This window comes from Nerophis ophidion, linkage group LG26 (genome assembly GCF_033978795.1).
Source record: "Nerophis ophidion isolate RoL-2023_Sa linkage group LG26, RoL_Noph_v1.0, whole genome shotgun sequence".
In the NCBI taxonomy this organism is placed as follows: domain Eukaryota; kingdom Metazoa; phylum Chordata; class Actinopteri; order Syngnathiformes; family Syngnathidae; genus Nerophis; species Nerophis ophidion.
In genome coordinates, this window is record NC_084636.1 from 15,047,347 (window position 1) to 15,071,469 (window position 24,123).

General features: G+C 40.3%; 1 protein-coding gene across 5 annotated transcripts in view; it reads right to left on the bottom strand.

The window, feature by feature from the left end:
* The window catches only part of sbno2b (strawberry notch homolog 2b), a 202,296-nt gene that overhangs the window by 27,983 nt on the left and 150,190 nt on the right, over positions 1 to 24,123 (bottom strand). For all 5 annotated transcript variants that reach the window (XM_061888715.1, XM_061888714.1, XM_061888719.1 and 2 more), the window contains 9 exons: positions 22,150 to 22,303; positions 21,894 to 22,070; positions 21,534 to 21,631; positions 17,747 to 17,829; positions 14,615 to 14,797; positions 14,420 to 14,541; positions 14,211 to 14,342; positions 10,749 to 10,884; positions 3,443 to 3,555 (listed from right to left, as the gene is read on the bottom strand). In XM_061888715.1, coding sequence (XP_061744699.1) covers positions 3,443 to 3,555; positions 10,749 to 10,884; positions 14,211 to 14,342; positions 14,420 to 14,541; positions 14,615 to 14,797; positions 17,747 to 17,829; positions 21,534 to 21,631; positions 21,894 to 22,070; positions 22,150 to 22,303 — 1,198 coding nt within the window. The remainder of the gene's footprint in view (positions 1 to 3,442; positions 3,556 to 10,748; positions 10,885 to 14,210; positions 14,343 to 14,419; positions 14,542 to 14,614; positions 14,798 to 17,746; positions 17,830 to 21,533; positions 21,632 to 21,893; positions 22,071 to 22,149; positions 22,304 to 24,123) is intronic.

The following is a 24,123-nucleotide window of genomic DNA, read 5'->3' on the forward strand; positions in this document are numbered from 1 at the left end:
TGGAGATGGTGAGCAGCACCAAGTTCCTGGGGGTGCAGATCACTGACAATATAACCTGGTCCCTACACACCGGAGCTCTTGTAAAAAGAGCTCAGCAGAGCATGTACTTTTTGCGTCGGATGAAAAGAGCACAGCTCATTTCCCCCCATTCTCACCACATTCTACAGAGGCACTATAGAGAGCCTAATGACCAACAGCATCTCTGTCTGGACTGGAGCCTGCAATGCCTCAGACTGGAAGTCTCTCCATTGAGTGGTAAGGACGGCAGAAAAGATTATCAGGACTCCTCTTCCTCCTATCCAGGAGATCGCAAAAAGCCGCTGCCTGACCAGGGCTCATAAAATCTGCAAAGACTCCTCCCACTCCCACCAAGGACTGTTTTCACTGCTGGACTCTAGGAAGAGGTTCCGCAGCCTAAGTAGCAGAACCTCCAGGTTCTGTAACAGCTTCTTCCCTCAGGCCGTAAGACTCTTGAACGCATCATAATTAAATTATCCCCTCAACTCCCCCCAAAATGGATTAACTCCCTGGAATAAAAAAGACAATATAACATACATCCATAAACATGGACGCATGTGAAAAAGTGCAATGTATTTATCTGTACAGTAATCTATTTATTTCTATCTGCACCTTATTGCTTTTTTTTTTATCCTGCACTACCAAGAGCTAATGCAACGAAATTTTGTTCTTATTTGTACTGTAAAGTTCAAATTTGAATGACAATAAAAAGGAAGTCGAAGTCAAAGTCGAAAACACATTGAATGAGAAGATGTGTCCAAACTTCTGGCCTGTACTGTATATTTTCACGTTTGTTTGTTTTTCAAATCACTTTTTGTCTCCCCCACTGTGTCCATAAAATTTACATGCACACGCCTCATTGCCAATTTTGCAAAGTAGAAAATGACATCATCTCCCCCTGCTCCCCCAACCCACCACACAAATAAATAGCAGTTCCTTCTTCAAACTACTACACAAAAAGATGAATAGTAGATATAAACAGCCCTGTCATATTTTTCAGAGAAGTTAAATTGTAATATTTTTTTAATAATTTAAAACATTATTGTGGCCATGCAGAAGGAACATTGAAGTCTTAATTTAATCCCTGAAAATGATCTTTGAAAAACTCATTAAAACACACCAAAAATTTGCATTCAGTTGTTTTGCACCCACAGAAATAAGAACCCAGTTAAAGTGTGACCGCAGGCCCTTTTTTTGCCTGTTTTCCCTTCCACATACAAACGTGTGGGCGGTGGAAGGTGGAATGTTGTGAAAGCAGTCGACAGTACCAGACGGATATTGTCTGCCCACATAGACAACTAGCGGATATGTTTTCACTGCAGATCTGAAGTCCGCCAGGATGCAAAGGCAGTAAGTGATGAGTTCAAATGCTACAAGTAAATAAACACTTAATGGACAGAGCAGGCAGGCCAGCGAGCAATGCTGGACTGTGTGACCCATGGAATTACCGAACACGTTTGGCAAACACGGATTGTGGCTTCCTGGAAAGGCCTATCCTTGCATACAAACATATACCTCCACCCCCTTTTGCCCTTTTCTGTCAATGCTGTGTCACTTTGGAAATAAATAGCTAGTGCAATGGTTCTCTATTTTTTTTCACCAAGAACCACTTAAAAAAAACACTTAGCTCTCCAAGTGCCAACATAGTGACCTAGACTTAAATACAAACGCGTAGAAGGCCTAAATATACACAACATTTACCATAACAGACCGTATTTGGTACTATGGTATTTGGTTTGTATCAAAAATCGACAGTGCGCCTTACAACCGGGTGCGCCTAATATACGGAATAATTCTGGTTGTGCTTACCGACCTCGAAGCTATTTTATTTTATACATGGTGAAATGATAAGTGTGACCAGTAGATGGCAGTCACACATAAGAGATACGTGTAGACTGCAATATGACTCAAGTAAACAACACCAACATTTTTTGTCCCACTGAAAATATAGAACATTACATACGGCGCTCAAAAACCCATCAAAATGTTTTAGTACGACTTTGGTAAGCTATGAAGCCGCACCGCTTGATGGATTGTACTGTGCATATTATTATGGTGAGTGTAAAAGGTAAGACATATTATCTGGTGTTTGGTTTCGCAACATAATGCAAAAGCAACTTTTCTTATCTTCTGGTACCTGCTGATCTGTATTTGGGATCTGCGTAAGTCCTGAAAATATGCGTGCGTCCACGATTGTGGTCCGTACAGACACCGTAGTCGATAAGCTTCTTCTTTTTCTCTATCTCCTTGTTATGGGACATTCATCTTCCGCTGTTGCCTTTTCTTATACAAAGTAGTGTAAAGTTCTTACTTATATCTGTCAGTAAACTCGCATGAAAGCGCTAAAACATACCCGTGTAGTGAGTTTACATTATTCACCCAAGCAACTTTAGTTATTAGAGAGTTTTTTTTTTATGGGACACATTTCGTCGTTGTTGCACTAGTGAGCCACGGATGAGGAGATGCTGCGCCGTTATTGATTTAAGTAAAGTCTGAATGTCATTAAAACAGTTAGCTCCATCTTTTGACACTTCCTTCACTCTCGTCCTTGCACGCTACACCGCTACAACAAAGATGGCGGGGAGAAGTCGAAGGTGAGCCACATTAATAAGACCGCCCACAAAACGCGCATTTTGAAGCGACTGTCAGAAAGCGGCTTGGAGATGATCTGTAAAATATACTCTACGCAACATTTTGACCAAAGAACCACCATTACATGTTATGTAGACCACAAGGAAGTGCTTTATATTTTGAAACAAACAAAAAAAATATGACCCCTTTAATGCGCCCTATAATCCGGTGCGCCTTTTGTATGAAAATAGACCTGACGAGACCCGCTCATCGGCAGTTCACCCTGTGATCCGGACAATACGGTATGTTTAATATTTTTGTGCACTCTAACATTACACACAGTTTGAACAGTAACGCTGTGTTTGAAAATATGGAAATAAAACACTGAACTTTAATCTATCCAAGTGAGTCTTTGGCGTACCACGAGATGGAGCCCAGTACCACAGTTTGAGAATCACTGAGCTAGTGCAATGGATATGAACATGGCAAGTGACCATGGGGTTGTGAAATATAGAAGGAAAAGAGGTTGACTACCCTTTCGGTTCAATTTAAAAAAGATGGTGGAAAATGCAGGAAAAAAACAGGAAAGACAGGCGACAAGATGACAGTAACAAACAAAAGTAAACAATTTTGCTCTCAACAGTAGACTCAATGAAGATAACATGGAAAAAGAGTTGGATTTTTCCATGACACACTTGACAGAAAGAGTGAAAAAATGGCAAGGTAGCACATCAGTGTATCATGCACATGCACACGCACATCCATGACACACTTGACAGAAAGAGTGAAAAAATGGCAAGGTAGCACATCAGTGTATCATGCACATGCACACGCACACACTAGTTATATTTACCAGGCTCTCTAGTCTCTTTGCCACAATAGAGGCAAAACGTCTCTCCCCAGCAAGCTCCGAGATGAGGAATATGTACTCTGGAGCCGTCACTTGATTGGACCGATGGGTACGGCCTGGAAAAACATGAAACCAAAAAACTTATTAGGACCTTTTCCACCACAGGAACTTTCCAACTTAAATGAAAAACCGTCTCTATGTTTCCACTAAAAACTTCCAAGGTAAATAAAGTTCCACAGGAACTATTTTATGGTGTGTTTCAGTTGTACTAAGACAGGGGTCCACAACCCAAAATGTTAAGAGCCATATTGGACCAAAACTATGAAAAAAAAATCTGTCTACAGCTGCAAAAATTTTTACCTTATATAAGTGTTATAATGAAAGCAACAAATGATGTAAGCGTCTCTATTTGCTATATTAGCCTACTATCAAAATAACTGTGTTGCAGGCTGAATGTTGACATTTAATATTTTTTCTACACATTTTTACATAATTGGAAAACATTAATAAAATGCAGGCTTCTCAGAAGGGACATGCAAAAATAAATTAAATACACAGAGAACATAAGTAATGGGAATTCAATGAGCTGAAATATAGCTACAAACGAGGCATAATGATCCAAAATGTACCTGCAGCTTAAATAGCATGTTAGCATTGATTAGCTTGTGGTCATGCACTGATCAAATATGCATAATTAGCACTTCAACAAGTCAATAACATCAACAAAGCTCACTTCGTGCATTCAAGCACAAGATAAAAAGTTTGTTGGAAATGAGAAAGAAGGTGCTCATAAAAACACGCCTGAGAAAGTTGTACATGTATACAAACTATGGTGCGTTCAAGGACAAACAAAATTAGCAGGAGAAAACGGTGTTCGCCAAATATCCATCAGTGAAGCATGTTTATAGTAAACAATGGGATTTTTCACAATTAGGGAGGTTTGTGTCATGTTTCTCCACCCACAGAAATCATATTAAAAGCAAAAAATATATTTTTATACATTTTTGAAAAAGCTCCAAGGAGCCACTAGGGCGGCGCTAAAGAGCCTCATCTAGGGCCGCGTGTTGCCAACCCCAGTACTTGGAAGTCCATCCATCCATCCGTTTTCTACCGCTTGTTCCTTTAGGGGTCGCGGGGGGTGCTGAGGCCTATCTCAGCTGCATTCGGGGGGTGCACCCTGGACAAGTCGACACCTCATCACAGGGCCAACACAGATAAACAGACAACATTCACACTCACATTCACACACTAGGGCCCATTTAGTCATGATTTCCAAATACCTAGTCAGCTGGAACGCACTCCAAAGATTTCCCAATCGGAAAGTCGGAGAGTCCTCCTTCAAAGATGGCTGCTGTTATTATAAACACTAATATAAGCTTCTGACTATTTTTGTCACAATAAAACAGTCATATGCAACGTATTATTAAATGTTTATATATGGTAGTATGAATTTAATTAAAGTATTTATTTCAAACCTGCACAGTACAACAACAAATTTTTTTTTTTTACATCTTGACATTTGTGCAAGGCTTGAAAAGGGGCTGGATGAAGCAGATGCTTATAATATCCCGACTCCTCTCACTCATTCCACATTTAACATAAACAATATAATACAAGAACAATATCATACAGACAAAAACAAGAAAAACTCCTGTACACAAACAATACAATAGTACCTAGGGCTGGGCGATATATCGATATATTGCTGGTTTGTCTCTGTGCGATATACAAAATGACTATATCGTGATATTCGAGTAAATGTTCTCACGCAGTTGCTTTTAACTGCGGGCATTAAACTGCATGCGTTTCTCCCTCTTTCTTGTCCGTCCTTCTCAAAAACGTAAAACAAGCGCAACTTCTTACATATGTCACGCTTGCAACATCACACGCCCTCCCCGAGCAGAGAGGTAGCGACATGGGTAACACTAGCTGTGATGCTAGCGGTGCGGTGAGAGTGGTAATATGAGAGAGAGAAGGTGCAAATCTGGTAAAAAATGAAGGAAGAATTAATTCCCGAGAAAAAAAGCACGGGGTGGATCGTCTGGCGGTGGTTTGGCTTCAAGCGGGAATATGTTGAACATTTATGTGACTGAAGCGTTGCTACAAAAAGGAGCAGCACTGCTAATTTGTAGGTGCCACACCCACAAAATGCTGAAGCAACTATTTCCACATTAACACCATAGGACATATACTATTTGATATGCAGCTCATTTTTATGTGACAGGTATTGAAATATCTTGTGTGATATCATGCACTAAAGTGCACTTTATTTGTTTTTAACTATTGCAGTGGCGTTCACTTTAATTTAGTGTTGTTTTGATATGTCATCTTAGTGACATCATGCACAAAAGTGCACTAATAGCTTGTTTTAAAATGTCTCTGACAATCTTGCACTTTTTTTTTTGGAAATGACATGAATGTTTGTGCCACTGCTTAATAATTGTTTAATAAATACAGTTTTGGTCAATTGACTTAGTTGTGATTTCCCTCTCTGCATGAAAGTTTAAAATGAACATATATTAATGCAGTATAAAAACAATTGTTTAAATGTAGACACATAGAATTATCATACTGCAGTCAACTTGAATCCGACCTGGTAAATTCAACACACACATAAGTTGGCTGTGACGTCACTCCCTCCGTCTTCCAAATTCTGATGTTAATGGAATGCACCATTTAGTCCCTGATAGCGAAGTGGAACTTTGCAAAGTTTCGAAAGAACTTTTGAGAGGCGGGATGTGCTGTCGAATCCTAATTGGTTGAACACAGTTGGCTCAGCAGGTTTTTACAAAGTAAGTTTTGGTACGTGAATCTACGCAAAGTGGACGAACTGTTTCAAACGTAATTGCAGAGGAATTTAAAGTATTCAGTTGGTCTTTGAAGCAGCAACTCCAAATGTTCACTGGGACTGCAACGTCTGAAAATACATGTGAAATAGTGGAAGCAGTAAACGAGTAAAATGAAAATATTAACAACAAATATTAACAATTTACTTTCTTTTATGGGATAAAAGTGGTCAGTGACACGCTATTTGTGTAGGCTGACCATATTCTGAAATCCCAAAAAGAGGACACATATATGCGTGCCGAGGTGGGCAGCACGCCAAGGCCGAGACTAGGTGAAAATTTGCCAATGATACTTAAACTTACTTTACAAATAATATATTTATTTAAATAAAACATTTTCCCTCCTCTGTTGACAGCAGTCCCATGGACCCCATCAAGTCATAAAAATGGGGTCCCACAGTAAATTTTTGGGGTCCCACTTTTTTGTAAGCGTTTTGAAAACAAATGATAAACGTATGCATTGTGTGTATATTTTAGCGTCCCGGAAGACTTAGTGCTGCAAGGGGTTCTGAGTATTTGTTCTGTTGTGTTTATGTTGTGTCACGGTGCGGATGTTGTCCCGAAATGTGTTTGTCATTCTTGTTTGGTGTGGGTTTATAGTGTGGCGCATATTTGTAACAATGTTAAAGTTGTTTATACGGCCACCCTCAGTGTGACCTGTATGGCTGTTGACCAAGTATGCCTTGATTAACAACCATTCCACTATCTCGCTCTCTCTGTCCCTCCCTCACTAATTCTGCTGGTGAGCACACCTTCACAATTTGTTTTGTTTTCTTCAACCCCTTCTTAACTCTGTACTAACATTGAAAATACACTCAACCCTGACTCAAAACGCCGGACATTTGAGGAATTTAAGAAACCCCGCCCGGACAGGCCCATAAAAAAGGACATGTCCGGGGAAAAGAGGACGTATGGTCAGTCTGTATTTGTGTACTTATTAGCCTCAACCAGAGTGACCGAATGCTAATGCTAACAGGCCAACGCTAAATTGGATGTATTTGTTTTGTTGTTGTGATATAAACACTGACGTTTATTATTTATATATCGTTATTTACAGCGGAAATTAATCATAAGGACTCGCCTGACTTTCATGAAGTCATCGTTTACTGAGAGGACAATTATGACTGTTGGAAACTGGACAAAAGCCTGTCTTTGTAAGTAAAATTCTGAACACTTTGTTATAAAATCATATAGTTTTTTATTTTGTTAGAACGTGTTTTATTTACTTACACTTGAGTAAAATACATAACAGTATTTTGTGTTTATTTAAACTGGTATAAAACGTCATCAGCGTGAATTGTATAATCTGCCCTGAACTGTGAAAATGTGGTGGAAACACAAACCACGCAGGTCTACAGAAATTAAAGGTTCCAAGACCTCAAAACGTCCTGACCTTTTTGGTGGAAAAGGGCTCATTGGGATTCAAATAATTGCAACATGATTTCCAGTTAACCCAACATTCTGTTAGGCACGAGGTGACTCACCGACTGTTTTTAACAAGCAGCTGCTTCAGGCTTTAGCAGACACGATGATAATGAAGGATGAGAGCGGATGGCAATAGTAGGGTGGTGACATGATAAAATCAGCATCATCAGATGACATTACACCAGACAAAGATCTATTTTCTTCAACAAGCTCGCTATTTGTTCCAGGCAAGCACACGGACAAAAGTGCTGCTAATGGAAATAATTAATTGAGCTGTTAACGTAATGAAATCATAAGAGACTCATAAGGATACATTCAACATAAACATAGAAAATGATTCTCAAGGGGAAAGGGGAGGAACGTTCCATTTGACTAATTAAAAGAAGCGCCCATGACAGAGATCCTAGTTAGATAAAATAAAATTAGCATTGAAAAATGGGGCCCTTTTGGTAGTTCAGGGGGCATTTAATTAAAAGAAAATAGCCCTAGGTTTAGGTTACATGTATAAAAATATAAATTTGAAGTAGGGCTGGGCGATATATCGATAAACTTGATATATTGCGGGCTTGTCTCTGTGCGATATAGAAAATGACTATATCGTGATATTCGAGTATACGTTCTCACGCAGTTACTTTTAGCTGCTGGCATTACACAACAGGCTCTCCTTGCTCTTTCCTGTCTCTCCTTCTCACAGACAGTAAACGAACATCCTTATATACGTCACATACTGTCACGTCATTCGTCACATACGTATACGGCCTCCTCGAGAAGAGAGGTAGCAGCATGAGTAACGTTAGCTGTGATGCTAATGCTGAGATCGTATTACCACTCGCACGGCTCGAAAGAAGGTGCGAATCTGATAACAAATGAAGGAATAATTAATTCCCAAGAAAAACAGCAGGGGGTCCATCGTCTGGCGGTAATTTGGTTTCAAATGGGAAGATGTCGAACAGACGACCGTAATTTGTCATGTGTGGGGCAAAAGCGTTGCTATAAAAAGTAGCATTACTGCTAATCATTTGAAAATTCACCTGCTGTAGAATGAAGAGTTATTACTCCACATGTCAACATCTCCATTCGGTGCCACACGTCCACACCATCAAAATGCATAGGCAAACATTTCCAGATCAAAAAATAGTGATTTTTTTTAGTTGTTGGCGCAAACTGGCAGCCACGCTTCCGTCAGTCTACCCAAGGGCAGCTGTGGCTACTGATGTAGCTTACCACCACCAGGTGTGAATGAATGTTGAGTCCCACAACGCTGTGAGTGCTTTGAGTGTTTAGAAAAGCACAATATAAATCTAAGTTATTATTATTAATGTAGACACATCTGATCGTAAAATCTATCCATCCATTTGCTACCGCTTGTCCCTTTTGGGGTTGCTGGAGCCTATCTCTGCTGCATTCGGGCGGTAAGTGGGGTACACCCTGGACAAGTCGCCACCTCATGATTATACTTTATAGTGCTTTTTAAGCAACTTTGGCCATGCAGAAGTACATCTCATACAAGTCAGTGGGTTTAGTATTTTAAATCATAATTAAAATCATTAGACATAATACGTATCTACTGGTCAAAAGCAATATGCCGTATTATTACTTACTTATGAAAATGACTCACCAGGCAGTTTGTTGTTTTATTTTCTAAATATTTTTGCAATGACAACCAACCTTGGGCACCATAGTTGATCACTTTCCTATCACTAGAGGGGGGGGATGTTGCCCACATTTGAGGTCCTCTCCAAGGTTTCTCATAGTCAGCATTGTCACTGGCGTCCCACTGGATGTGAATTCTCCCTGCTCACTGGATGTGAGTTTTCCTTGCCCTTTTGTGGGTTCTTCCGAGGATGTCGTAGTCGTAATGGTTTGTACAGTCCTTTGAGATATTTGTGATTTAGGGCTATATAAATAAACATTGATTGATTGATTGATTGATCACAAAGACTGTTCCCCTGATCTGTGTGCTTCAAAATTAATTCTGAAAGCAAGCATCCGTTTACTTATTCTTCTAACCCTGATCAATTTGAAAAATGATTTATCCTGGCATCGAACCGAGACACCGTTACGCTATCTCTCCTACAGAGGAGATTTTTCTTCAATGACGTTGATAAAATCGTGAGCTTGCCAGAACGAGCAATTGCACGGAACACGTATGTATTATTTCAGAACAAAATCATTACACAATATTTACCAATTCTACACAATCTATATTAACGCCTAACATTCACACGGACCTAAAAATGCAAAGGGTCGAGTTGAGTTGAGTTTAAGTTAATTTCGAACATGCAAGCATACATCACAATTTCCAGTTTCTCTTTTCAACATGTTCGAAAAGGAGTAGGAAGAAGCAGAGCTTATTTAATCCTACCCCTTTTCTTTTACATAACAGTTGCTGAAACTTTTGTTCACTTCCTGTTCTCAATGTAATCACAACATACTCCATAAGTAATCACAATAAAAATAAATAAATAAATAATCGGTAAAGTAAGTTTTATTCCATACGATGAGATAAGTAAGATTATTTTGAAAAAGAGGTTTAGGACACATTTTCTAGCAAAAACACAGCAAGGCCGCTGGCCTTTTTGTTATCTTGCTTTATCAATCCATCCATCCATTTTCTACCGCTTGTCCATTACAGGGTCGCTCAGCTGCATTTGGGCGGAAGGCAGGGTACTCCCTGGACAAGTCGCCACCTCATCACAGGGCCAACACAGATAGACAGACAACATTCACACTCACATTCACACACAGGGGCCAATTTAGTGTTGCCAATCAATCTTGTTTTATAGCCTTCCCAAATGTCAACGGAAGCAACAGACACTGACCAAAAGAGACGTAAGCAACTCGACGCATTGTTTTAGCAGTAGCATAACAAAAAAACAAAAAAAACCCCACTACTTTTGCTTAAAGATTAGCGGAATTCCTCTAAATAGCGGACGTGTGAGATCCCTGCCATGAGAAATTCTAAATTAAAAATTCAAAGTTCCCACTGTCCATGATACCCTGCATTGCAGGAAAATGTGCAGAATGTCAGAACTTACCAAACTGCTGAATGGCCCTGTCGGCACTCCAGGGCAGTTCCAAGGTCATATGTACCCGGCGCTTCTGGTTCCTCACTCGCTTGTCAGCCTGCAAGGAAATTCCAGAGCTGGCTGCCTCGGAGATGATGGCGACCAGCTGGGGGAGATGAAAGAAAAAATGCATTATGTTGTGTACGAGAAGACTGTAAACCAGCAGACAACAGACCTTACTGCTCTTTTATCCTGCACTACAACGAGCTAATGCAACAAAATTTTGTTCTTATGTGTACTGTAAAGTTCACATTTTAATGACATTAAAAGGAAGTCTAAGTCTAAGACTAAAGCAGGGGTGCCCATTGGAGTGATCGCGAGCTACCGGACGATTGTGTAAGTCGATTGCAAGGCTTTAAGAAAATAAACCTACCCTATTTCCTTGAATTGCCGCCGGGGCGCTAATTAATTTAAAACCTCTTCTCACTCCTGCGCTTACCAAAGGCATGCAGTAAAAGTAAGCATGCGCTAATTATTTGAAAACCTCTTCTCACTCCGGCACTTACCAAAGGCATGCAGTAAAAATTTGAGTGTGATGTAAGCTTGGACCTTAAATCATACTAAATAGCTCTGAATCTTCTTTCCTTTATGCGATTTCAAATTACCGGTATTGAAATCAGCCTCCTTCATTTTGAAAATGATGACAGGGGAAGTGTCACTCGTGAAGTCACAAGTTTGACTAGGCGGTAATACTAAGCAAGCGCTAATTATTCAAAGGAAATACGGTAAAAATAACCTGCTATCAAGCTTCTCCATAACGTCACATTCGTAACTTCATTGACACACATGGCAACCGAATCTTGTGAGGTGGCCGCTGGCTAGCGTGAGCTTAGTATGAAGAAAAATCGACCGGCAATTGCCAAACACTTGCCGTCAAATATGTAAAGACCAACCGCACAGTTCCTGTCTTCACAATGAAAGTGCTGCTCTACCCTGCCTGCGTTAACAAAATAAGGTTTCCAGGAAACTAGCACATACAAGCTAGAAACCTACGGGGTTATTCTCCAATGTTTTTGTTGTATTTCTTTGGCTTTCAAAAAAATGCAGTGAAGCAAGATATTGCCTGAACTATGTGTACTTCACCCGGTGAAACCATGATGTGCCTTATAATTACTGCACATGCATGTTAAATTACAGGTGAAACTCAAACAATTTTGAATATTGTGCAAGAGTTCATTCATGTCAGCAATACAACTTCAATTGTGAAACTAATATGTGATATAAACACATACGTCAAGCCTTTATTTGTTTTTATTTTGATGATCACGGCTTACAGTTTTGAAAACCCCAAATTTTCTGAGATTTTCAATTTAAGGGTTTCATAAACTGTAAGCCTTAATCTTCACTATTAAATAAAAATAAGGCTTAAAATATACTGAGTTGCATGCTATTAGGCCATATATCATATATTATTTTCACCTTGTAAAACTAATTCCTGGAATAAACAAACCTTTGCACGATATTCACATTTTTTTTAGTTTCACTTGTAATTGTTTCCTACAGCAACAAACTCAACACAACAAAATCGAATCGGGGACTAAACTTAACACCCTCTTGATACAGAATGGCAGAATACACCTTTCACTGTTACGCCTCTGCAAGCAAATTAGGGTGTTCCCCGTTTGAGGTGAACCCAACAAAGGAAGACATTTCTGTGTAGGCGTGCACTTTCATACAGCAACATCTTACAACAATTGTAATTCGATATATGTCTATAATACTTAGGGATAGAATATCAATTATGGCTTTCAATTTTAAAACAGCAAGAGTGAGTCTCGATATCCTTTCACACTGGCGCTGCACAACCTACGTTACCATGAATTGATTAACGTGGACCCCGACTTAAACAAGTTGAAAAACTTATTCGGGTGTTACCATTTAGTGGTCAATTGTACTGAATATGAACTGTATAGTGCAATCTACTAATAAAAGTCTCAAAACGCCTTTGATACCACATTTGAATCCTGCAAATTTAGGTGTCAACCCTGACATCCTAATCAGTCCATCCATCCATTTTCTTATCCAGGTAGCTGTTGTCTGTGGGTGGTTGTCTCAGTAGGACAGCCCAGGCTCTGGCCTCTTTTTCCAGTTTTCTTTGGCCAGTTGCAACTGCGAGACATAATCCTCTGAGGATGCTCTCGTACAGACCTGGGCAAATTACAGCCCATTAAGCTTTTCAATCTGGCCCACCGGACATTCCCAAATATTTTTTTTTAGATCTTTAAAATGGAAACTAGCTGCGTTTATGATGTGCTGTCCATCCATCCATTTTCTTCCCTTCTGCGGTTGTGATGAGTGCTGGAGCCTATCTCAGCACTCGGGCGGAAGGCGGAGTACATCCTGGACAAGTCGCCACCTCATTGCAGGGCCAACACAGATAGACAGACAACATTCACACTCACATTCACACACTAGGTCCAATTTAGTGTTGCCAATCAACCTATCCCCAGGTGCATGTCTTTGGAGGTGGGAGGAAGCCGGAGTACCCGGAGGGAACCCACGCAGTCACGGGGAGAACATGCAAACTCCGCACAAAAAGATCCCGAGCGCAGGATTGAACCCAGGACTACTTAGGACCTTCGTATAGTGAGGCACATGCACAAACCCCTCTTCCACCTTGCTACCTATGATGTGCAGGGATGTTTTCAAATTACTGTAAGTTTTAAACTATACAAAGTATTTCAATGGTCGGAATCTGCGCTTTTGCATGATATACTAGTTATTATGGTAATCTAAGTCGATGCCTTTTGCTCCATTGAAAAATATGTCAATCGAGAAGGGGTGTGATGTTCATATGTTGTCAATATTCAGTGTTTTATCGTTCATAGTTCATACTGTAAATCCCACATTCTTTATTTTCATGTACATTATTGGTGTCTCCAGTAAACAAAACGTAAAATTCAATTTAACTTTTTAGGCGGTCTGGCGTAAAGTTTTTAGCTTTCAATCAGACATTATTGTGAGGTTTTGTATTAGTGTTCCTAAAAATCAGATATACCGGCCCCCAGACACATTTGTTTCTCGTAATCTAGTAGGTCTGGGCCTCCTCCCAGCTGAGGGAGGGTTCTAGAGGCATCTGGAAGAGATGTCTTACACACCTTAACTGGCTACGCTCAAAGTGAAGAAGCAGCGGCTGTACTCTGAGCTCCTCTCGGAGGACTAAGCTCCTCACCCTATCTCTTCAGCCACTCCGCTATGTTGTCACCTTACTCAGTGTGTGTGCTTTTTGCACAGAGCAGCGACACAGTAAATTGGATGCAACATTTTCAGATTTAATGATCACTGTGAAAGCAGTTATAAGCTCTATTGGGCACTGATACTACCTCCAAAATTGCTGCTTCAGTTACGTACCTCCATTCCGTGTTGTTTACACAGAACAGCAACACAGGACAAGAGGTGTCTTTTAAGGGCAAAGTAGCAGGAATTACTCACCTTCTCTGCGCCCATGAAGCGATCTTTCTCTTTGATGTTGATGTGATCGATGGTGAGACCCTGCTCGGCACGCGACTCGTACCGGACACTGCCGTCAGGGCGCCGCACCACACGACCCTTACGACCCGTCATCTGATGCAAATTGGAAAAGGCATTCGCATTTACTTGATCAGAAAATTTAAATGTTGCTGTATGTTTCAGACTTGCACCTCTGACACTTTGTCCGGCCCCCCAAACTTATCAATAAGTTCGTCCAGGGTATTTAGAGGTAGTTCTTTTCCCAGCTGTGCTATCTTGTTGAGGAGACTCTGCTTCATCTCCTCTATCCTGACTGGAGATGCACAAGGACAATTGTCAGCCATGTTGATGTGCAACAACAAAACTTAGCAACAAAAACTACTAACCAGTCTGGCAGCTAGTGTGGTTGACAAAGATGACATCGTCATTGTCCAGCAGCGAGTCCGGCGAGGAGTTTGAATCTGTGTCCATGCCGTCAGAATCAGTGCTGCTGTCGTCGCTGATGTTGATGACGCCGCCGCTATCCACCGCGTGCTTGGGTATCTTGGGCTGGCGACCGCGAGGTTTACCTAAGGGGTCATGACGTTAGCTGATGACAAAACAAAGGAGGCTTCATGCGTTGCAATGCACAGTAGAAATATCGCTTTATACCACAAAATTTAGTCGAACAGTGGAACCCGTTAAATCCTTCAATCAATCGGAATTTATCTACATTGCCCTTCATCACAAGTGCCTCAAGGGCTTCACAGAACACGGTGACATCCCCTGATCTAAACGCACATCCTGGCAAGGATCCCTATTTTTATAAGTAGTAGTAAACATCAAGTCCTGGTTGACATTAAAATTGAGACACAAAGATAGTGCTGGGTAAATGACGCCACATTGAGCGTGTGGCACACTCAAGACTAGAGATGTCCGATAGGATTGCCGACATTATCGGACGATAAATGCTTAAAATGTAATATCGGAAATTATTGGTATCGGTTTCAAAAAGTAAAATGTATTACTTTTTAAACGCCACTGTGTACACGTACGTAGGGAGAAGTACAAAGTGCCAATAAACCTCGAAGAAACTGCCTTTGCATGCCGGCCCAGTCACGTAATAGCTACGGCTTTTCACTCACACATGAATGCAAGGCATACTTGGTCAAAAGCCATACAGGTCACACTGAGAGTGGCCGTAAAACAACTTTAACACTGTTGCAAATATGCGCCACACTGTGAACCCACACCAAACAAGAATGACAAACACATTTTGGGAGAACATACAGAACAAAATCCCTTGCAGCACTAACTCTTCCGGGACGCTACAATATACACCCCCCCCCCCCCACACACACACACACCCCAACCCCGCCCAACTCAACCTCTCTCCCCATGCTCTCACAGGGAGAGCATGTCCCAAATTCCAAGCTGCTGTTTTGAGGCATGTTGAAAAAAATAATTCACTTTGTGACTTCAATAATAAATATGGCAGTGTCATGTTGGCATTTTTTTTCCATATCTTGAGTTGATTTATTTTGGAGAACCTTGTTACATTTTTTAATGCATCCAGCAGGGCACCACAACAAAATTAGGCATAATAATGTGTTAATTCCATGACTGTATATATCGGTATCGGTTGATATCAGTATCGGTAATTAAGAGTTGGACAATATCGGCAAAAAAGACATTATCGGACATCTCTACTCAAGACTTGCATTGACACTGCACTGATACTGTGTTAGTATTTCATAACGGTTATCCAACATTTACTGGATTTAAAAAGCTACAACAGCAGATACAATTAATAGTTGGAAAATTATATTCACCGTATTTTACGGACTTTTAAGGCATACTTAAAATTCTATCATTTTCTCAAAAATCAACAGTGTACTTTATAACCTGGTATGCCTAATCTACGAAATTATTCTAGTTGTGCTTACTGACCTTGAAACAAATTTTATTTGGTACATGGTGTCATGATAAGTGTGACCAGTAGATGGCAGTCACACATAAGCAATACATGTGGACTGCAGGACAACTGTTTAATTGATGTCAGCGGATTATCCATATATGGTAAAGCTTTACCCAAAATGCTTTGCGAGGGCCTGCCACTGTAGTTGACGATTTGGCTCTTTTTTCTCTATCCTCCTATTGTGGGGCATTCATCCTTCACTGTTGCCATTTTGAAATATAAATTAGCGTACTCTTCTAGAAAATGGATGGATGGATGGATGTTATAACGTATGTCTGTCAGTAGACTCGCTTTGGAAGCGCTAAAACAACAAACTACAACAACAAAGATGACGGGGAGAAGACGCTGAAGCGAAGTAAATAAGACCGCCCACAAAATGGCACATCCTGAAGAGATGGTCAGAAAGCGGCTCGAATATGATCTGTAAAACATAATCTATGCAACATTTTACTAAAGAACCACCATTACATATTATATAGACCATAAAAAAGTGTTTTAAATGTAAAAAAATAAAATCATAATATGACCCCTTTAATGCGTATCATAATCTGGCGCTTTTTAATCCGCATTTTGTATGAAAATAGACTTGATTGCTCATCGGCATGGTGCCCTTTGGTCCGAAAAATATGGTAAATTTTTTTTTTTAACAAATAGCTGCGCAGAAAGGAATATGAAACTGGTAAATTTAGACAATGAGCTAAAGAGTAAACAAGAAAAAAAAATACAATTTTCATTGTTTGGTGCCATTAATTCTAAACATCCAACACTTTGCCTTATATTAATTCTATTTTGACCGATTGTGGCGATGAAAACAATGTCAATTGCTGCACGCAGTTCTTCTGACTTCATTTGGTACGAGCGGTTACTTTGTCAGACGTAAGAAGCGCTTTTCTGACACACCATTTGTCGCCTCGCAGATAAATGACAGCTGTTATATCAACCACGTTTTTGTTTTTTTAAAGTGACACACATGGAGGTAGGTACACAGTATCAGTCCTTGTGTTTCATAAGGCTCCAATACTTTAATATCTTTGGAACTATCACGACTCGAAACGGTCATTTCTATGAAAAATTGGTCGGTTTATGACAACACGTGTTGTAGCACTTGCCAACTTCCTTATTATTGCTAAAGAGCTAGAAAGCAACATAAATACTGTGTACTTACAGAGAAAATTAGGTTCTCACAAAAACTTCCTGTTCAAGCTATGTTCAAAAATAAAAGCATGGAAGTATGAACACAGATTCTACCAGAGCAACTAATAAAATAAAGTTATTTAATAGATTTTTTAAATTTTAGCCACCGGATGAAAGATATGCTGAGGTACAAAATTGTAATGACTGTGTAGTCCCAACATTTAACACAATTATTGTAGCAGATCTTTTAGATAAGTTCATAATACATCACATGAAAACAGAAGCATCCCAAATAAATCCAGATGGAATAAAACGATGTCACAAACTGCCGTAGGTTTAAAAAAAAACAAAAAACTCATTATCGCCCAAACTACTTATGTTGGTGGCAAATAAATGATTTCCACCGTAGTGACAAATGTGCACTTACGTTTTCTTTTATTCCCGGGTGCTTTCTCTCGTCGCTGTTTTTCAGAAGGAAAATGTTTTGTCACAAGGGACTGGAACACTCCCCTGAAGAAAAGGGGAAGAAAGCATTAGGGACACTCAAAACAGTTTCAAAAACACTTTAATATGCTGTAATTTCAGACGATGATGCTACTGATGTGAAAATTCTGTCCAAAGGTTGACAAGTCTGTGAATTACATCACCACAAGCTACTGTTGTCCCAATACCAATATTTTGGTACCGGTACCAAAATGTATTTAGATACTTTTGCTAATAAAGAGGACCACATTATTGGCTTTATTTTAACAAAAAATCTTACGGTACATTAAACATACATTTCTTATAGCAAGTTTGTCCTTAAATAAAATAGTGAACAACACTGAACAACAACAAAATAGTGAACCTTAAGGTATGCCAAGGGGTACGTGAGATTTTTTTTTAAATATTCTAAAAATAGCAACAGTTCAAAAATCATTTATAATTATATTTATTGAATAATACTTCATCAAAATATGAATGTAAGTTCATAAACTGTGAAAAGAAATGCAACAATGCAATATTCAGTGTTGACAGCCAGATTTTTGGTGGATATGTTCCATAAATATTGATGTTAAAGATAAATTTTTTTGTGAAGAAATGTTTAGAATGAAGTTCATGAATCCAGATGGATCTCTATTACAATCCCCAAAGAGTGCACTTTAAGTTGATTATTACTTCTATGTGTAGAAATTGTTATTTATAATTGAATCACCTTCTCAATTGGTTATTTATGCGTCATATAACGTACACTTATTCAGCCTGTTGTTCACTTTTCTTTATTTATTTTAAATTGCCTTTCGAATGTATATTCTTGGTGTTGGGTTTTATCAAATAAATTTCCCCCCAAAAATGCGACTTATACTCCGGAACGACTTATACTCTGAAAAATACGGTACAAACATTCTTGATAAGCTCTTACAATACAATCTCACATTAATAAGGAGTTCAAACAAGCTTCAAGTTTTGCTTAACTTGTAACATGCATTTTGTCAGAAAATTTGGTTCTCTTTTAGTAGTAAGTAAGCAAACAAAGGCTCCTAAATACTGACATATGCAGTAACATATTGTGTCATTTTCCATTCTATTATCTTGTCAAAATTATTAGGGACAAGTGGTAGAAAATAAATTATTAATCTATTTGTTCATTTGCTGTTAATGCCTGCTTACTTATGTTCTATCTACACTTCTGTTAAAATGTAATAATCACTTATTATTCGGTTGTTTGGATGCTTTACAATTGTTTTGGATGATACCACAAATTTGGGTATCAATCCGATACCAAGTCATTACAGGTTCATACATTGGTCATGTTCAAAGTCCTCATGTGTCCATGGACGTAATTACTCAGTTTATAAACATAATGGCCGAGTGGTTAATCAACAATGGCCACACAAAGTACGATAAAAACAACTGAAATATTCTTGATTGCTAAAACAAAGTAGATGCGGGAAATATCGCTCACACCTACTCAGTGGCTTAGTGGTTAGAGTGTCTGCCATGATATCGGTAGGTCGTGAGTTCAAGTCATATCAAAGACTATAAAAATGGGACCCATTACCTCCCTGTTTGGCACTCAGCATCAAGGGTTGGAATTGGGGGTTAAATCACCAAAAATGATTCCCGGGCCTGGCCAACGCTGCTGCTCACTGCTCCCCTCACCTCCCAGGGGGTGATGGGTCAAATGCAGAGAATAATTACGCCATACCAAGTGTGTGTGTGACAATCATTGGTACTTTAACTTAATATAAATCTTAAAAGAACAAAAGAAGACGTGATGCTAAAAAATATCGATGTAATCATAGTAGTATTGACTAGATACTCTCCTGCTTGGTATCATTACAGTGGATGTCAGGTGTAGATCCACCAATGGCATTTGTTTACATTCAGGAACGTCATCATTAGTGGTGATAAAGTGTAGTGAAGCATGTTTAGCAATTCCTCGTCCTGCAGGGATACTTGTAAGAAACTCACTTTATTTGTCGCCATGGAGGCGAGGATTAGTGATTTTGGGGCGGCATGGCGTAGTGGGTAGAGCGGCCTTGCCAAAAACCTGAGGGTTGCAGGTTCGCTTCCCACCTATGGACATCCAAATCTCTGCCGTTGTGTCCTTGGGCAGGACACTTCACCCTTTGCCCCCGGTGCCGCTCACACTGGTGAATGAATGATGAATGAATGATTGGTGGTGGTCGGAGGGGCCGTAGGCGCAAACTGGCAGCCACGCTTCCGTCAGTCTACCCCAGGGCAGGTGTGGCTACTGATGTAGCTTACCACCACCAGGCGTGAATGAATGATGGATTCCCACTTCACTGTGAGCGCTTTGAGTATCTAACAATAGAAAAGCGCGATATAAATCTAATCCACTATTATTATTATTATTATTATTTAGAACAGTGACATGCTGTCAGGGGAGGCAAGTGAGGCAGTGCCTCACCTGCTACCAGGTGGCTTAACCATGAGATGTTACAAAACAAAGTAATAAAATGAAATAAGTTTTAATATTTCTCTTTTGGTTTATGCTTTCTATGTGATTTTGGTGTGGTTCCTGTATATTTTGATAATTTTCATGGTCAAAATCGCGGAAATTCCATGTTTCCTAAATCAAAACAATGCAGCAGACGAGAAGTGAGGCAGACACAGACGGTACCTCCACAGCTACACACAGTGTGTATTGGGTGTGTGCGTGCGAGGGGGTGCATGCTTGTTGCGACGGGGAAAAGGCAGGTCATGAGGCAGCAAGTACCTCTGCCTCAAGGTAGGGGGCGATATATTGTCAACTTGCAGTTCAATGCCTCAGCAGTACTCTGATTCGCCACATTGGGAGAAGTGGGGGCGCTCAAGCTAGCAAACACAGGACTCTCCAGCGGAAGCCAGCATTTTTTAAATTTATTTTTTAAACTGTATTTATAACAAACATGTCATTTTTAATAGAGTAAGCCAGTGTTTGTGGTGCAAAAATATTGTTTAATTTCTTGGAATTAAATTGAATTAAATGTATGTTTCTGCCAATATGGAGGATTATATACTGTATCCAAGATTAAATACTTCTCTAAACTGGACTTTAAGACAACATGAATGCGATCATACAAAGTATGTTTTCATGGAGGATAGCTCTTGCTGCTTCAGATACAAATACAGAAAGGTAATATACACTCACAATACATGATTTATTTTTGTTAAAAGCAAATGGGACCAAAAAGTATTTAATAACAACTTTATCAAATACTTTTTGAACCCATTTATCATATCATAATATCATTATGATAAAAGTTTTTATGAAAGTGAATAACTCTTTTTTTCCCGGTAACTCTAATGTGCAACCTAAATCAACAATGACTAGAGCTGCACAAACAAATTTAAGTAAAAAAAAAAAAAGATGAGAAAAAAGTATGCATGCCTCACCTGGTGTTTAGTTCACCGCACGTCACTGATTTAGAAGTAGTACTATACTAATACCGGTAGACCGTACGACCCTACAACAAACACAATATAGCTCGGTTGGTAGAGCGGCCGTGTCAGCAACTTGAGGGTTCCAGATTCGATCCCCGCTTCTGCCACTGTCGTTGTGTCCTTGGGCAAGACACTTAACCCACCTGCTCCCAGTGCCACCCACACTGGTTTAAATGTAACTTAGATATTGGGTTTCGCAATGTAAAGTTCTTTGAGTCACTAGAGAAAAGCACTATATAAATATAATTCACTTAAAAAAAACACTAAAACTAAGGTTCACTCACTCTGCAGCAGAGACAAATCTGTCAAGATGCCCGTCATTCTCATCCAAAACTTCTCGAGTACGTGACTCTCCGGTAGACTGCAGGCCAATGACGATACACTGCCAGAGACAAAGACCATTTTAAAATGTGTATTAAACATTTATTTTATGTATGCATTGGATATTACAGTGAAAACCATATTTTTTTAAATCAAAAAACAAGAACAATGTTTTTCTCATCAGACAGAAAGAAGAACAATTTTCTTTTCAATTGGACAGCAAGGATATGTGCAATTTATTTCCTGCCCGAATCTTCGTCTGGACATTTCCACATTGCTTGCAAACCTGCCGATTCAGCGTTCCAGAGTGAAATTGTGCTGACCTTTCCTGCCTCCAGCTCTTTCTTGGCCAACTCCACCAGGCAGCGGACTTTGGCAGCGATACAGAGGTATTTGAAAAAGCGCTGGTGAGATGACCAGAACTGCCCCCACAGAGACTTCCTGCTGACCAGGCCCAGCTCATCGGCAGCACGCATGAAGACTTTCAGCGCCTCCGCCCACTAGGGTTACATGAAGGAATACCATTACAAGTAAGGTCTTCTACCCGATGACCTCATTGCGATAAGCTGTGTTGCTCACCAGTTTGGCAGCTTTATTGTAGACCAGTTTGAAGTCGCTGTCCAGTCCGATCTCTTCGATGCGGAACGACACCCCTGAGAAGCTCAGCTGCCTGGCGATGTACATCCCGCTCACTTTCATATCCATGGCAACAATTTCCATGGCACCCACGCCTCTGTATATGAACAGCACATACATTATTCAGCGAGATAAAATCATGTCAAGTAGCCATACTCTACAGGCAGTAAAGCGACATTGTGATGTGAAATACTGTTTCCTCAGATAGCGGCCGCAGCTCGAACAGGCGCCATGCCTTTAACGAATTGTTCACATAAACCCTATGTGTAAAAAGGCAAGGCCCGCAGGCCGGATGAATTATCCACGGCCACCTGGATGATATTTGATTAGTATTAGAACCGGCTCGCAGGCCACAGCCGCCTGCTGCTGTTTTGCACGCACTCCATCAGTGTTGGTGCTAGGAATTTTTAAAATGGGGTCACAGAGACCCCATCAAGTCATAAAAATGGGGTCCTACAGTGAATTTTTGGGTTCCCACTTTTTTGTAACCATTTTGAAAACAAATGATAAATGTATGCATTACCCTGTTATATCTCACATTTTTTATTGTCTTTTGGAAAAAGGTTGTCATGAACGTTACTTAATTCGTTGGAAAAAATAACACAAAATAAAACACATTCTTATGCATCCATCCATCCATCATCTTCCGCTTATTCGAGGTTCGGTCACGGGGGCAGCAGCCTAAGCAGGGAAGCCCAGACTTCCCTCTCCCCAGCCACTTCATCTAGCTCTTCCCGGGGGATCCCGAGGTGTTCCCAGGCCAGCCGGGAGACGTAGTCTTCCCAACGTGTCCTGGGTCTTCCCCGTGGCCTCCTACCGGTTGGACGTGCCCTAAACACCTCCCTAGGGAGGCGTTCGGGTGGCATCCTGACCAGATGCCCGAGCCACCTCATCTGGCTCCTCTCGATGTGGAGGAGCAGCAGCTTTACTTTGAGCTCCCCCCGGATGGCAGAGCTTCTCACCCTATCTCTAAGGGAGAGCCCCGCCACACGGCGGAGAAAACTCATTTCGGCCGCTTGTAACCGTGATCTTATCCTTTCGGTCATGACCCAAAGCTCATGACCATAGGTGAGGATGGGAACGTAGATCGACCGGTAAATTGAGAGCTTTGCCTTCCGGCTCAGCTCCTTCTTCACCACAACGGATCGATACTTATGCATATGTAAATGTATTTAGTTATTAACATTCATTCGCTTTCTTCTTTCCTTCATGGATCTAAATTTTACCGCTGCCGGTATTTTTTTCTATATTTTTATTGTAATATTTTCAGAATAGGTTGGTTCTATTTTTGGCCAAAGTCAGACAAAGAAAACAATCTGAAGTCCTCTTTATTTATTTTTAGATTGAATGCCATGGTTTTAATATTCCGGCCCGGGTGTGCACTGATTTTCCTCCCTGCAGCCCCTGAACTCAAATTAGTTTCAATCAATCGATGTTTATTTATATAGCCCTAAATCACAACTACTTCAAAGGGCTGCACAAGCCACAACGACATCCTTGGTTCAGATCCCACATCAGGGCAAGGAAAAACTCAACCCAGTGGGATGACAATGAGAAACCTTGGAGAGGACCGCAGATCCAGAGTGTGACACCCCTGAGTCCTAAACAAATAAAAATTACACCAAGGGCAAAAAGGTTCCCATCATAAAGCCTTTTTTTTTATATGCAGACAATGTTTTAAGCAACATACTTAACTATCCAAGTATAAAGATCATCCATCCATTCATTTTCTACCACTTATTCCCTTAAACTGGTTTAGCTCGGTTGGTGGAGTGGCCGTGCCAGCAACTTGAGGTTTGCAGGTTCGATTCCCGCTTCCACCATCCTAGTCACTACCGTTGTGTCCTTGGGCAAGACACCTTACCCACCTGCTTCCCGTGCCACCCACACTGGTTTGAATGTAACTTAGATATTGGG